The sequence below is a fragment of the Branchiostoma floridae genome, chromosome 8 (genome assembly GCF_000003815.2).
Source record: "Branchiostoma floridae strain S238N-H82 chromosome 8, Bfl_VNyyK, whole genome shotgun sequence".
NCBI lineage: Eukaryota > Metazoa > Chordata > Leptocardii > Amphioxiformes > Branchiostomatidae > Branchiostoma > Branchiostoma floridae.
The window spans coordinates 603,028-617,833 of record NC_049986.1 but is presented as its reverse complement, the minus strand read 5'-3'; the positions used below and the strand labels follow the sequence as shown (position 1 = coordinate 617,833).

The 14,806-nt window shown below is 40.7% G+C and overlaps 2 protein-coding genes and 2 long non-coding RNA genes across 4 annotated transcripts; 1 reads left to right on the top strand and 3 right to left on the bottom strand.

Moving 5' to 3' along the window:
- Window positions 1-359: 359 nt before the first annotated feature.
- Window positions 360-989, bottom strand: LOC118420573. Its single transcript, XR_004831753.1, has 3 exons — window positions 918-989; window positions 607-687; window positions 360-439 (listed from the first exon to the last, which is right to left on the bottom strand). It is a non-coding gene; the product is annotated as an uncharacterized LOC118420573 (long non-coding RNA).
- A 156-nt stretch (window positions 990-1,145) lies between these two features.
- Window positions 1,146-3,267, bottom strand: LOC118420960. Its single transcript, XM_035828062.1, has 4 exons — window positions 3,240-3,267; window positions 2,569-2,750; window positions 1,595-1,633; window positions 1,146-1,277 (listed from the first exon to the last, which is right to left on the bottom strand). The coding sequence occupies exons 2-4, from the start codon at window positions 2,743-2,745 to the stop codon at window positions 1,146-1,148; spliced, it is 348 nt and encodes a 115-aa protein (XP_035683955.1). The 5' UTR covers window positions 2,746-2,750; window positions 3,240-3,267.
- A 1,434-nt stretch (window positions 3,268-4,701) lies between these two features.
- On the bottom strand, window positions 4,702-7,423 carry LOC118420567. Its single transcript, XR_004831748.1, has 5 exons — window positions 7,137-7,423; window positions 6,857-6,889; window positions 6,329-6,436; window positions 5,823-5,919; window positions 4,702-5,150 (listed from the first exon to the last, which is right to left on the bottom strand). It is a non-coding gene; the product is annotated as an uncharacterized LOC118420567 (long non-coding RNA).
- Window positions 7,424-9,783: 2,360 nt separating this feature from the next.
- Window positions 9,784-12,975, top strand: LOC118420553. The gene is made up of 4 exons (XM_035827408.1): window positions 9,784-10,125; window positions 10,582-10,610; window positions 11,475-11,582; window positions 11,900-12,975. Exons 1-4 carry the CDS (start codon window positions 10,016-10,018, stop codon window positions 11,965-11,967), a joined length of 315 nt encoding a protein of 104 aa, XP_035683301.1. The 5' UTR covers window positions 9,784-10,015; the 3' UTR covers window positions 11,968-12,975.
- The last annotated feature ends 1,831 nt before the right edge of the window (window positions 12,976-14,806 follow it).

Sequence of the window (14,806 nt, the reverse complement as noted above, 5' to 3'; positions counted from 1 at the left end):
ACGTGTCAATGGGTGATGCAAGAATGATTTTGCATATCGACAATATGGAAGCGAAAAGGAAAGTAAGTCTCACCTGTGGTTCCGATGTTTGATCTTCGAAGTGGGAATTCACAGTGTGTTCTTCGGTGTCTTCACCATCGGTACTGTAAGTACAAAAAAAAAACGACATATTTTACAAATGTATAGACTCTGATTATTTATTTCGTGTAGATATTTTAATAAAGATGTTTCCATCGTGTTTTCAATGAAGATATTACTCTGTGAGGAATCCAACAACTGACGATAACCAGAACATTAAGGAAAAGAACTGGAGTCACTTTTGATGTCTTTTAAAGATTTAGATACGAATTGGTTCTTACCTGGTAACGTCGGGTTCGTTCATCTGTTGTACAGTGCCGAGCTCGTCGGCATTATCTTCAGTCGCTTCCCATTGATGCTCCTTTCAGTCGAAGGTAATTATAATTATATATTATTTATTAAAATTCTATTGGTTACTGGCTCAGAAATTTGTCGCAAAGAATATATGACGGACGAAATGGCACAAAGTTATAATTTTAAGTCAACATACGACTACGTGCATGTGTATAGCAGGTAGGGTCAAATCACCTGGATTTCAGACGATTTCTCCTCCAAATTGCATTCCGAAGATGTTGGGTGGTCATTTTCATTCAGTACAGGACTGTGTTCCTTATAATGAAAGGTAAATGTAGAGTATATAGTTGATACAGTCTTTGTAGATCTTATATATTATAGTCGTCTTTATGATTCTATAAGGAGAAGTATATACATATGAACACACCATGCACAAAATAGTCTTGTTTGATGTATGATCGCTGATTAGAATCCACATTTTTATACATTGATGCAAAAAAAAATTTCACATAGACAATATGGAAACAATAGGATAGTATTATTACCTGTGGTTCCGATGTTTCATCTTCCAAATTGTCATCTGCAATGTGTTCTTCGGTGTCTTCATGACCGTTGCTATAAGATCAGAAAAGAAGAAGAAATTTACAAATGTACAGATAATGACGAATTTTTCCTCAAAATATTGCGCCCATAATTGTACTTTCAATGAAGTCACTCTATGAAGAATTTAAGTGATTTATTGAGAACATTCTGTAAAAGAAAACAAGTCAGTTTTAACAAGGAAATCGATCCTCCTTGACCCTGTCTTTTAAGTCTTCATAGATACCAATTGACACTGACCTGGTAAAGTCTGTGGGAAGAAGTAGTTGCCACGCCGTCGCCCTTTCCTTCTGCGCGTGCGCGGTCTGTGTTCAAACAATGACGACACAACGTAAGCAAACATACAAGATCCAGAAACCTCCGGCGAAAAATAATCACCAAATTTTCCTTCTCGAAACAATTCTCCAGGATTATAAAGTAAACGTTTCGATAATATATTGTAACGCAGTAAACTCAAGTTGTGTGTTTTTCAAGTCACCCCCATAAGGAAATTGCGGATAAAACACGATCAACCAATACTATAAAGATTATAACATACAGCCTATTCAATATTCAACATTTTTCGTTTTACAGCTGAGAACCACCACTTATAGTTAGGCACGTAGTCTGTAGTAGTACTTACCACAGGTCTGGTCAATATGACTGGACATTTTTTTGGTTCCTGGAGCAAAAGAGCAAAAAATAATCAAAGGGACAAGTTTTCAACAACCCTATGTGTACTAAGGACTTGAAATTAATGATTGAAATGCCCCAAGGCATCGGCATCGTTTGTGTATATTTTTACGTAAACATTTCTATTTTTCGTTTCCACAAAGAGCTCGGCCGGGCCCGGTTTGGAAGTGTGGCGTGTGCTTAAGTCAGTTTCACTTGGGCACACCTTTTCTCGTTTGGAAACAAAAGGGACTTTCCTTACTCTTTGAGACTCTGTTACCAAAGAATGGGGTGAGTCACTTACAGCATGCCCCACGTGTTAGGTCAACATACGTGCTAACAAGCTGATCTCAGTAATAACAGCCTAACAAAGCACGCACAGACCCTCCCAACAATACAAACAGATCGATGTCACAAAGTGCTTCTAGAGTTAGCGGACGTTTCCGGGTATTGCACCAGGTAGAACTATCATCTATGATCTGTATGCTACTTCCTCGTCACATTATCCAATTTAAAACTGGAAACATTTGCTCACATTTCAATCATGAAAATATAACTGTTACATCAAAAATCTTTTCATGTCCTAGTCATGTTCACCATATGTAAGGTTTAAGGTGTAAGCATATAGTGGGAAACGTTAAGACTTACCTGTACCTAAAATTTGGGTGAGTCCAATTTTTGAGTTGGATATTACAGCTTAACTAGTTCAAGAAAGACTTAGCTTTGTCCTGAAAGTATAGTTACGTTTAAACTCGGTCACATATAAGATGTAAGATTCTTAGCGAAGTTAAAACAGAACTAACCGCCGACAAGCGATTCATGGCTAAATTTTCCGACAGAAAGTAGCAGATGTCTGTACGGCATATCTGTGACTGTCCTAAAAATGTCCTCAATTTGTTATAATTGTAAAATGATATTGTATGATGTACGTGATAGGAAATTTACGTCGACTTTCTGTGATGCGGTCTTCGGCCGAGATCTAGAGTGACCAGTTGTTGTCAGCAATGTTGCTCGGTCCAGGACATGGGTGCATCCTGTTGACCAGGCCTTCTTCGTGGTTTCCTTCAGTCTTTCTCTCCTGATAGTTTTCTTAATCACCCAAGTTTGCCTTGGCGACGCCATCTGCTCTATAGGATATATCACGACGATTCATTCAACATGTCAAACGATCTAGTATTCACTTTTAATATAACATGAATAATCAGATCATTTCTCTCTTAGAAATTTGTAGCAATACAAATACTTTCTTCTCACCTGTACTATCACTCGCTGTGAATATTAATATCCCTCCCGTTCTTTGAGATACCGAATGAAAAAAGACACAAAGCAACCGTACGTTAGATCACAGCCAACGTTTTGACGACTACTATGTTAACGCTGTTGATAAAATTCGCTCTGTTGTTAATAAGTAACCAGACCGATAGAATTCGAGCCTGTCAAACATGACCAGATGGCCAATTGCCGCAGTTTGTCAAATAAGCTAACTTCAGGCGAGACCTTTGCTATTTGTTTAACACATCAACGCACTATAGAACGATATTAACGCTACAACATGGTTATAATATAACATGATAAATTGTAGTTTTCTACATTATACTCTCAGCTAGTGTACATACCGTCCTCTACTCCCGTTGTCCGTCGACTTTTGACCACTGTACCCACGATCCCTGCTCTCAACACTACCGGGGCTTCCCCGCACTGTGCCCGCCGTAAGCACGGTATTTTTAGCTTCAATAGGTAACGTAAGTTCAGCTGTTACACAATGAATGACCCTGATTGCATGCAGCTCTTTAGGTACTTACAGATGAAGTTTTCTTTGTGTGGACTGACAAGGAAGTGATCATTTTACCTAAGACTTACTTTACACTTGTAAGCGAGGCCTTTGCATGGGGTCTATAGTCCAATGTTAATTTTGTGAACAAAAAAAGAAGGGCCTAATTCTGTTAGCCTTTTTACTTTTTGTTATGCTGTCTCTTTGAGAAGGAAGACGGGTGTTTTCCATTCTGTGCTTACTGTAGGAAGGGTTGGCATTCTAGCTCAATAAAAACATAGAGAAGGGGAGTGTCAGTTGCTTGTCTTTTCACCATCCCTAAATCATGCTATTTTATAGGAAGGAAGTCATGTTGTGTGTAATAGAGAGTCGTATTTTATTCTTCCCCTTCATATATCCGTCATTGTGTTAAAAAAATAAAGCTTAGGCTGTCCCCATTTTCCCACGACTGATCAGCTCAGAGCCTAGTGGAATGATACTCAGTTTTGCACATCTGAGTTACTTTTATCATTTGTGCTCAGCAACAGAAATACATAGTAGTACGTACATGCAACATTACCTAAAACAAGCAGAGAAATATTCGATGTACTTCTATCATGTCCTGACTCCATATCTGTGCACCTAGGTCAATTTATATAAGAAGAAGTTTATTTTGCAAGTTCTTGCCCGAGGGCTAATTGCAACATGAAACATACAGAGAATATAATAAACATGTATAAAATGAAATACTTTGGTATAGATAACAATGGTGACAAGTGTAAACGAGTGACTATTCTATCAATGGTATGGACTGCTGAGAGCTACAATCTACGTATTTAGGGTTTGACTTCTTTTCTGGAAGCAGTGGAAGACGAAGTGTCCCACTTTTTCTATGATGCGTGGGTTATGTGACGTTAACAGCGTTATAGTTTTGTTTTCGTCGGTAAGCGTTTGGAAATTTTTGTGGAATTTGCATGCCTCTTCAAATAACTCCTTTCTTTCCTGATCGTTAGAGAGGCAGTTAGAAATAAAATGTATTATATAAATATATATAATGCTATGCAAAAGAGAAGTAGTGCCTTAACAATGTGAAATACACTATGCCGCCATATTTTCTATCTTGCTAGACTAGTATACTGATGTAAGTAGTTTGTAGTTGTTAGTTATACGTAATTTGCCATACATTGTACCTGTTGCAATCGTTGTGCAATAAACTTGACTTGACTTGACTTGTATCTGTGTATGTCTTACTGTAGGATACAATTACAAATTAGAACTGACTCATATCAAGAAGTAGCGTTTACATGAATTAATAATGAACCTGTAGATAAGGTTTTGACTTATTAAGCTTTATTCACACTTCAGACTTCAACATAGTAAACAAAAACACATGTAGATATCAACAATTACATATACGTTTGTCACGGTATTACAGGCAATGTATTCTCTCGAGTCATGTAGACATTAATACACGGTAACAGTGATATAACAATCCTTTCATCTATCAAACAATTATTACATCATAAATCATATCTATAGGATACTGTGTTGTCTCGTTACAATCTAAATAAAGTTAAAGTTAAAGTTGTCTATAGGACAAAAGACGTTGCCTAGTTAAATGTTGCAAAGTGTTCTGTTCAAAGAAACCTTCTTCGGTCTCTTGTCTAACCATTGGATGACGCTGACGTCATGATATCTACAACCAACATATCACGCAAGTTTTGCAGTGCAGTTCTCACAAAGCTGTCTGCATCTATAGGTACTGTCGACACCCGGCCTGAAACAGAATAGTTCCGAACATAAGGCGCTTACATAAGCACATGAAATGATGAATCATAGTTTCAGCACAATACATATAATACTAAGTCTTCTGCTTACGTTCATGTAGGTAGTATGTTTTATCTACCCTCCAAATGTAGATACATATAAACTGAAGGACATTTCTAAACTTCATCCCAAATTGTCCAGCCTTTTTAATTTTTCTATTGAATTCATTCATGTATCTGATGATAACCCACTGACAATTCACAGAACATGATATTAAAATAGAAGAATCACCACATACCTGCATCCTCCTAACGCCCGGTCCCCAACGGCACTACCTTATGGGGCCCTGCTATCCCATGCCCTATTAGTGGCTATTATGATTGTCGCCACAAACAAGCTGTCGACCAATCAGAGAATAGGCCTTTCTTGGGCTTGTTGTTGTCGCAAGCTGTCTCGCAAAGGCCGTTGGGAAGCTATCAGCCAATCATGTTACGTATTACCATGACTTTGTTTGCTCACCATGCCAACGCCCGATCCCCAACGGCTGACTGCCCATATAAGAGCAAGCTCATTAATATTCATAAGCAAGGCACCCCTAATAATCGAATACTGTGGCTGAGTTGTCAGGGGTGATATCATAGGCTTTGCCGTGATTGTCAACCCTGAGTGTGAGGGTGCATACCTGTGGCCTTAGACATGTGTTCCATCCGCAGCAGTAACCAAACGTGCCGACATGGTGGTAGTAGCTGGCACCGCATTTACAGTGACTGGATTTGGATCTAGATGAGATGCAAATAAAACAATAAATGACTATATCGACATCGTTTCCATTCCCTAGTCCTGCGTCTGAGTTCCAAGATGTAATTATTTATCATGCTTCTCCACAACAGTAAACGGTACGGTGAAGTATGCAGGTGTTCGCGGTCAAGTTCACATTTTCAATGCCGCCGTATGGACACAAATATAACCCAATACAACAAATATTCAGTAAATATTGATACAGAAGAAGAAGCAATTACTTTAAATCAACATAGAAATCAACTTAGGGAATTAATTTAACAGAAAATATATTGAATCAAGTAAGTACAATAATTTATAGCAATGTACGATACAATACTGTAGTATGAAATCGTCGAGACGACTAGCAATTCAACTACATAATGAGAACATGTGACTTTCTTTAAGTACCATATTTTTGCCCAATTCTCCTCCAACAGTAGATGGTGATTCCAGTGATTAAAAGTACGGCAACAATGATGACAGCTACCGCCCACAGCCAGGATAGGTCTGCTTCGACTGAGAGTTAACAATAATTGAAAGGCACACGTTACAGTACAATGTATTTTTGCAACTTGAGTAACGTACACCCAGACACAAACATCAAACCCACGCCCACACAGATACCCCTAGCCTACCAACGCATAAACCAGGCACAAATACAAGCAAGCACATACATATTCACACACACACACAGTCATGAACACATACGGCTGCACACACACACCTACTCCTACACACACACGCACACACACACACACATACACATACACACTAAACATACATGTACACACACATACTAAACACACATGTATACACAGACACTCACACACACCAAATCATTCGGATACATGTACACACACGCACCGTGCATACACACAAGTCGGTACGACTGCATTCTTCTAAAACGGTTACCGTATTTAAATTAAGCAAACGTACCCAATGTCGTCGGTGATTCTGTGGCCAGTAAACCTGTAAACAGATGATGACATAGTGTTAAAAGGAGCAGAATAGGACTGTTTGGCCCAAAAGAGCAGCTTCTTTCATTGGCACTAGTCTGTCGCTGAATTGCGACGTGATCTACTATGACGCACTACAGAACTAACCGTGTTTTACCTTCCAACACAAGGTTGCTACATCAACAGTGGCTGACACACACAGGTGCTGTGCAGAACGTATACCATGTTAATCAGAACGAGTTACGGCAAAGAAAACTCACAACTCGGGCACCATGGCGAATCTGGGTATGCCGTACAGGTATGGCAATCTACGCAGTTGAAAGAACCCGGAAGTCCATCTGGCACCTGACCCGCTGGGCACACTACTGCTGGCATTTCTGTTCGTTTAGTTCGCCACTTGTTAGACTAAAGGTAAATGCTTCCGACGGTCTGCAAGCCACCAGCGAATTGTCTAAATGTCGCCTTAACCCAACAGGACTTGCATACTATTTGTAAGAGTGGAAAGTCCGTCTGAATCATGCTCTATTTTAAGTTGTTGATCGTATACGTATGACTCATACCTTTACAACTTTGTTCAGTTGGGACCTGTACGTACCTTCGTAATACCTCATTCCCAGACAACATCTGAAGATTTGTGTTTGTTGGACACGGCATTTTGAGTTTGACAGTGATGTTTAATGTTCCTGATGCGCTGGTCAACTTGGGATATTGGCGAAGGTGGGACGTGCGTAATGGTCTGCGCTGCCCGCCATATTGTTTACTGCCAAGTAACGTAAACAGACCTTTAGGGCCACGTGACCAATGCTGAGTCATATGTACACAGTGTCAACGTTCAAGGTCAACGTTCACTACATTAGTGTACAGTACGAATGAAGTATTTGGTTGAATCATAGAAACAATGTTGTTGACAAATATCAAGAACCAACAACATTCTTGACAACAGGAAAGTGAACTTTAAGATGGTCAACACTCTTACTAATACCATGAAACGCAAATCTCAATGCCTTTGATACTGATTTCTTTGGGTCATAGATATACTACAGTATTCAATGTTTGTGTAGTTGCGTGCATGCCATGGCTCATTCTCTTCAATAATCTTTCACACAACCACTAAAACCCAGTGTTTTAAGGCCTTTTTAAGACGGGATATGCAACTCGGCAAGAAGACGTCAGAGGGAGCAACTGAACAAATAAGGTCGAGCTTGTACGATACAAACTGCTGTTTGTCCATTTGTAACAATGTCTGTCAGAATCAACTTCTTGATTAGACTTGTATGTGTGGCACATATGGTCACTGTGAAAAAGCTACATGACATAAATGAATACCACCTGAAATATGTTGAATTCAACTGACATTTATACCTACATTACGAGTAAGCATTAAGCCCAGGGGTGGGTAATGACTAATGATTATCTACTAGATTTGCCTGTGGCGAAGATTTGTACATGGGTCAGGTAGCAACAATGACGGGCGACACGCCTGGGGTATAATTACCTTACACCTGCCAGGTGGGGGGTGTAAGGGACATATGGGGAGGTTAACGTTTGCGGTGGGAGAGACGTGTGACAGCTCGTGAACAATACATGAATGACGTCGACTCTAAACACTCATTACATTCCCACTAGTCTGTACTCTGAGCAGTTCATAACCCTGCCTATCATGGCTACGAGTTTGCAATTAAATCTCAAAGGTCGCGTCACCCGAACAGAGGATCTGCTCTCCAAGCAGAGGATCGGCTCCGGCTGTGTTTTCACCATTTTATGCGTTTTTATCGGGAATTCTATTTTGTACCGTTTTCTTCATGTCTATATTGGGCGCGAGGCATAAAGAAAACTGTCCAAAATAGAAAGCCCGACAAAAACGCCAAAAAATATTTTTAAAAACAGCCGGAGTCGAACATCTGCTTGGATGAGTGGAACAGTGTGCAATCAGACATCTTTTTAATATCTTATTTGTTTGCACTTCCCTGTGGAATACCAGTTCAAAGTCAATATGATTGTGAATAATTTCACTGGCTTACAAGCTGTTTCAGCTATAACACTTGTTATTACTTTGGTTTTATTTTGGGTTTATATCTGGCTTACTCCCACCCTTCTCATTTGCAGGGCTATTCAACAGAATACACGTACACGGTTTGGATTGATTTGTACTGTATGTTGCGTAGTTATCCCATGTCTCTGTTTTAAACAAAAATAGGGACAAAAAAGAGTGTGTACGTAGGAGGATGAACTTGAGTAACCGAGTGTGTACGTGACTGGACTCACGTGTTAAACATCCTGTTACAGGTCTGTCCCTCCATCCCTTCAGAAATGAAAAACGTTTTTATAGTAATAGATAAACAAGATCCATTTTCCGATCAATACGTTATCATTTTTAATACCTTCCACGCTGTATATGTATCGGTATTGTGTATTAAAAGGAACCAGGGTGACTGCCCGCAGTTCCAGTTTACACAGACGTCTAGACCGCCACTGTTAAACATGCCTGAACATGAATACTACGACACAAAGAGCTCGGCGGCGAGCAAGTGTCAGCAAATTATACTTGAGCACGGTTACGGTAATTGAGTACCCGCTGTCAGACCCTTCCCCCGAAGGCGTTGTTCTAACCGAATATACCTATTAAATGGTGTAATCGCCAGTGAAAATGGCAAAGCATGAAATACAATACACGTCGGTTAGACATGCAGGTAATAAGATACGCCAAAAAGCACTTATTCAAGCACCTGGATATGGTTTTGGAAACGGTCAGGTGTTTTAGACACCATCCGATATCTTTCCGAGTCAGTGTCAGTGACCGAGGCATGAAACTCAATGTACTACCGAAAAACTGCAAAGCTATGAAATAGGCATTAACGTTATATGATATACTGGGTTGGCTTGAATCACGTAAGTTGACTCTTTGTTCTAAAATACAAAGTTCAAAGTTTGGTAGGCACCGGAAGTTTGGCCGCCGCAGAACAAAGAAATCTGTTTTCTTAGTTGTGTAAACTGTGCATGAGATGGGAGTGGCCATCCCCAAGCCCCTTTTGCGTTTGCGCATGTGTACGCTTATATGAAGGTGTGTCCTGAAAGAACTCCCACAACTTGGGCACAAAGAAAGAGCAAAAAGTGCGTTTTCCCCCATTGAAAAGTAACCATGAGTGACAACTGCCCGTCTGGATTCGCGTGGGACAAGGTAGTAGAGGCCTGTCTGTCGTGCAGTCTGTGTCAGGAATTTCCGGCCACGGCGATCTGTCAGAAATGCAGGTAAGCGTTCATTGATTTGCCGGTCACGTCTACATTCCGGTAGCCACGTGTACATGTGGTGGAGCCTAGTTGTCTAGTTGAACTATACTATTGGAAATACATGTGCCGTCTTCCTACCGCTCTGATCCAATGCAAATTAAATAGCCATGTCTTCACTTTATTCTCACTTTTTGGCGTAACCTGTGTGGTATACGTGTCGTACATGTTTGGGGATTTTGCCACACTTGGCTTCAGTTCAAGTGGGATGTGGGATGGCCTTGAGCGAGTATCCTAAAAAAAGTGCCTGGCCCCTTCACTGAGTCTACATATAATGCGTTTGATATCTGGTTACTTCTCAATGGAAATGTCTATCTGAAGTATGAGTGCAAAATGAGTGAAGAGACAAAATATGCAAGTATGCTGCCATACCGTGCATACGAGTTTCTGATGCTGGTATGATTCTATTTTTATTTTCAGCGGCACACCAGGGAACAACCCCGATAATGGTGAGTCCCATTATTGACTACCACACAATCATGACCACGGGTGTTATATCCACTCTATCCATGGCAGTGGAATTGAAGAAATAAAATTAATGTGAAGAAGAAGTTAATTGCAAGTTCGTACCCGAGGGCTAATTGTAAGTACATGGTATACACATAGTGACAATGGACGGTCATAAACAATATATATTAATACCACCTGAAAAATGTTAAATGTTATCTAGTGACATTTATACCTTTCTGACAGGTAACCATTGAGATCAAAGGGTGGGTAAAGATTAGCTCCTGTAATTTCTGGGATTTGCCCGTGGGGAAGATTTTTACATGGGTCAGGTAGCAACAATGACGGGTGGCACACCTGGGTATAATTACCTTATAGACCTGTCTGTTGGGGTGTTATGGGGATCTGGGCAGGTTTGCGGTAGGGAAAGGCTAGAGGCGTGACAATGAACAATACATAAATGGCGTCATCTCTAAACTCTCACATACCGGCCACCAGTATGTATTCTGAGCTGTTGTTGTATACACTATCTTCATGACTATTTACCCGAACAACAAAAGCTACACCATTCCCGACAATGACGCCCACAAATTTGTTAAACGCCGATAAATGATTGTATCCCCCCACCTATGCACCCTTTAAATGTGTAAATTTATTTTTTCTATTGTTACTGAAACATCCCGTGTAAATCATGGTTATCTATCATTCAGCATGCATGGTATACTGGACATATGTAGCAAGCAATTGATTTACTTTAATTGAGTCGCAGTGAACATTGTAAATGTTTCAGACCAGTGAGAGTGAAATAAGTGGTACACGGCAAATGTAAGTGGCCATTTGATACCGTAAACATTTTCTTTGTGTAGGAGCCCTACCGACCGGTACAGTGGCAGGAATAGTGGTGTCCTGTGTCATAGTGCTGGTGTTGGTGGCTGTCTTGTTCTTCGTCTACCGCAAGTGTCGGAAGGACCGAGGTAAAATTATTGTTAAAGCTACAAATATTCAATGTATTCCACACGTTCGTTTGTTGTCTGTAGGTTTATATATAATAAGATCAATATGCAGTGTGTGAAGAAAAAACATTTATGTCAGTGGCAAATCTTTGCAGATCTATAATCAAGTGAAATTACGTTAGCATTTTCCTTGTCAAAAAAATATGACGTACTGTCTCTGAAGTCAGATTTTATCTACATAAATAGTTCCTGGTTGACACGGACCTAAAACAGTATAGAGTGTACTTTGAATATTTGGGAAAGATCATGATGATAAGTGTTCCGTCTGTCTGTTTCAGATGTGACGACACGGCCTGTGCAGGTCGATACTGACCCAGAAACCGGCTCTGAGACCCAGAGGCTGTGATGGGGGATCTAGTGTCTACAGTTACATGGACATTGTAGAAACACATGTAGAGGCGGTGTTGGAACAAATAAAGCAACTTTGATATTATATATTACTGTTAGGTTGTTATAAGCAATGTTAAACTTTGACCATGTTGAACATGTTTACGTACTGAAAACTACCTTCTAGCTTAATCTTTTGAGGGATTGTAAATTTGAATGTAGAACTGAGTGAAGAGTAAGCTTCACATAAGAAAAGTTCCCGTCCGAGTTAGGGGTGGGTACAAGTTTACCTGTTTTGAATGTTACTCCGTTTCGGACGCTAAATTTGTCACGCAAAGTCACGTCAAATTTGTCATCAAGACTTGTTTTACCCGAATTCCACGAAAGATCCAGCTCGTCTCGAGTTTCAATGATTCAGAATATGTTCGTTTTCCTGTATCAAGTTTCTTGTCGACATAGACCAAGCTATGTTGAAACAAGCAGTGTTGAAAATACCACAACGACATTCATCCTTTGTGTAATACCACGCATGTATGGGTCATTTATGCAACACTGACTGTACCTCAAGTATGCAAACAATGTACACTATGGGCGGTTATCAATGTCGTGCGGTTTTGGCCCAGTGGATAAATGCTATTTGTGTGGCGTCTTGTTCGTAAGTAGAGGCACGAAGGTGTGGGATAGGTAACATAGTTTGGTTGGTGAGGTGGCAATTTAACATACCGCAGGTTCAAAAGTTCATACCTGTCTACCTTTCCCCGCCAACATGTCTGTTGAAAGGTTTATCATCCTCTTTTTCTAGCGAGTCAACAATCATGGTCTTGCAAAACTGTCAACACGTACACACATGTTGGCAGTGTTTATCCAATGACAATGAGCTTTGACCAGTATTTGCTCGAACTGAACAGGTAATGTTTTTCCTAAGAGAAGATACCAGTAAGTGGATTTTGTTACCCGATAGGACTGCCTAAGTCTAGTTTGTCAAAAACAGACTTACGGTGCTTCAAGCATTAAATAAAACTCTAAAAGAGCTGCTTACATTCTACAGAGGTTCTTTTGTGTTGTCTTATTATCACTCCACCCACACTCCACTTGCATGTCTGATGAAAAGGGACTTTGACATATCCTTTGTCCAATCAAAGCTAGTTACGCCGATATGTTGCCTTGAAGTTGACACGGATCTCTTTATTTGTTTGAGCGCTTGGTGGCTAACGTTACCGACCGCCAACGGTGGGGATAGTAAACTGTCCCCAGAACTGATGGTTTCTTACAGGTGTGGAAATACTTAATAATAGAACAAAGGCGTGCACCGGCCTCCTCGGTTTGTCTTCCCCGCCCTCGTACCAAGTAGTATTGCTATAAGTTATAACTGACATATTTGATATAGTAACACGTTATGTACTTAGAGTGCATTTAATGGGTAGCAGGTAGGTTCAAAGTGACACAGCCAGATATTCGATCTCAAGACATTTTGGCTACATAAAATGGGAAGTACTGTACTTCTCTCCTGTCACAAGATGAGATGGTCTCTACCAGACACCCATCTGTCCGAATAGGGGACTTTGGCCGCCAAGTTGTTAATAAAAGCCTATTAGAAGTTAATTTGCCTAGGACTGTTGGCCGGCCGGTCGCAACCTGTCGACCATCTAACTCCTCTTGCATGTTTTTTGTCTTATTTGGCCAATTTCTACTATTTTTCCAGCGACCTGTGGAGCCTGGTATCACACTTAACCACGCCCCCTCCCACCGTGACGTATGGGTGAGACGGGGAATCCCCTGACTAATACGGGCGGTCACCCGTGCACCAGTTCGGGTAAGCGGCGGCGATTGTAGGGCCTTTTATTCAGGCTACAGTGCGGGTCGGGTCGTTACTACTAGCATGTCAAAATCGGGTGTGTGTTTGTTTGTTTGTGTACATTTGTAAGGGTCATTTTAGTGGCCATCGATTGACAGTAGTGAAGTTAAATTAAGGCAAAAAGGTACCATATGTCGTACGAGAAGTAACTAGTGGTCTCCATCTATAGAATAATTAATCATTACCACAGGCTCCACCTAATTCGTTTACGTTCCAGTATGTTCCCATTCATCATTGGATGTGGGCGCAAGGGCTAGTCAAAAGAGCAAACAAACTACTCGGCTTGTTCTCAAACATTATTACCTGGAATACCACCAATGGTTGAGGTGGAAATCACGCCATCTGAATGATATCATGTGCAAACTGATCACCTGTTTTTGCCTGCAAATCAGGCGACCCACCCAGGCAGTATTACCTGATATAAGAAAAGTTTGTCTGAACATTTCAAGGGGAGTTGACCGGCCAGAGGAGTCAGTAGGCGACCCACCATGCCTAACATACTATCCCATATATTTGTCCAATTTCTACTGATCTCTACTATTTGACGATCCGCGGATCCTGATAGGCAAAAGAAACCTATATTATGTATTCAGTATTGTATTTTTGTTAGGTTGAACAGGAATGGACTTTGTTGCAGACAGACTCCAAGCTCTCTTTCTCTTTTGACCTTATGTGACGGCGTAATTGCGGGGTGTTTGACCCAGAAGCCAGGGGTTCTGGGTTCGAATCCTGTCATGCTAACGATCTTGGACATGTGCTCTTAGATTCTAAGTTAGAAAAGGCACTTAACACATCACTTCATTCAGGTGTAAAAATGGGTACTTGACATGGGTTGGTGAGGCAAAGTCGATGGAAGGAGAGGGCTTGGGTTCCGCATTCCAGTACTATGCCCTAGCTATAGCGCGAGCTGTACACAGAAATCACACAGGTGGCCAGACCAGCTCTTGACAAATGATCTCTTATCGGAACAGCTTCGCCGCAGGCACTTCTAATAGACCTCTAA

Excerpts from the sequence above, each read along its gene's own strand:
- LOC118420960 (XM_035828062.1), bottom strand. The coding sequence starts at position 2,745 with ATGGCGTCGCCAAGGCAAACTTGGGTGATTAAGAAAACTATCAGGAGA. Across the intron at positions 1,634-2,568 it reads CCGCATCACAGAAAGTCGAC|GAACCAAAAAAATGTCCAGT; the intron begins GTAAATTTCCTA and ends CTTTTGCTCCAG. Across the intron at positions 1,278-1,594 it reads TCATATTGACCAGACCTGTG|ACCGCGCACGCGCAGAAGGA; the intron begins GTAAGTACTACT and ends GTTTGAACACAG.
- LOC118420553 (XM_035827408.1), top strand. The coding sequence starts at position 10,016 with ATGAGTGACAACTGCCCGTCTGGATTCGCGTGGGACAAGGTAGTAGAG. Across the intron at positions 10,126-10,581 it reads GCGATCTGTCAGAAATGCAG|CGGCACACCAGGGAACAACC; the intron begins GTAAGCGTTCAT and ends TTTTATTTTCAG. Across the intron at positions 10,611-11,474 it reads AGGGAACAACCCCGATAATG|GAGCCCTACCGACCGGTACA; the intron begins GTGAGTCCCATT and ends TTCTTTGTGTAG.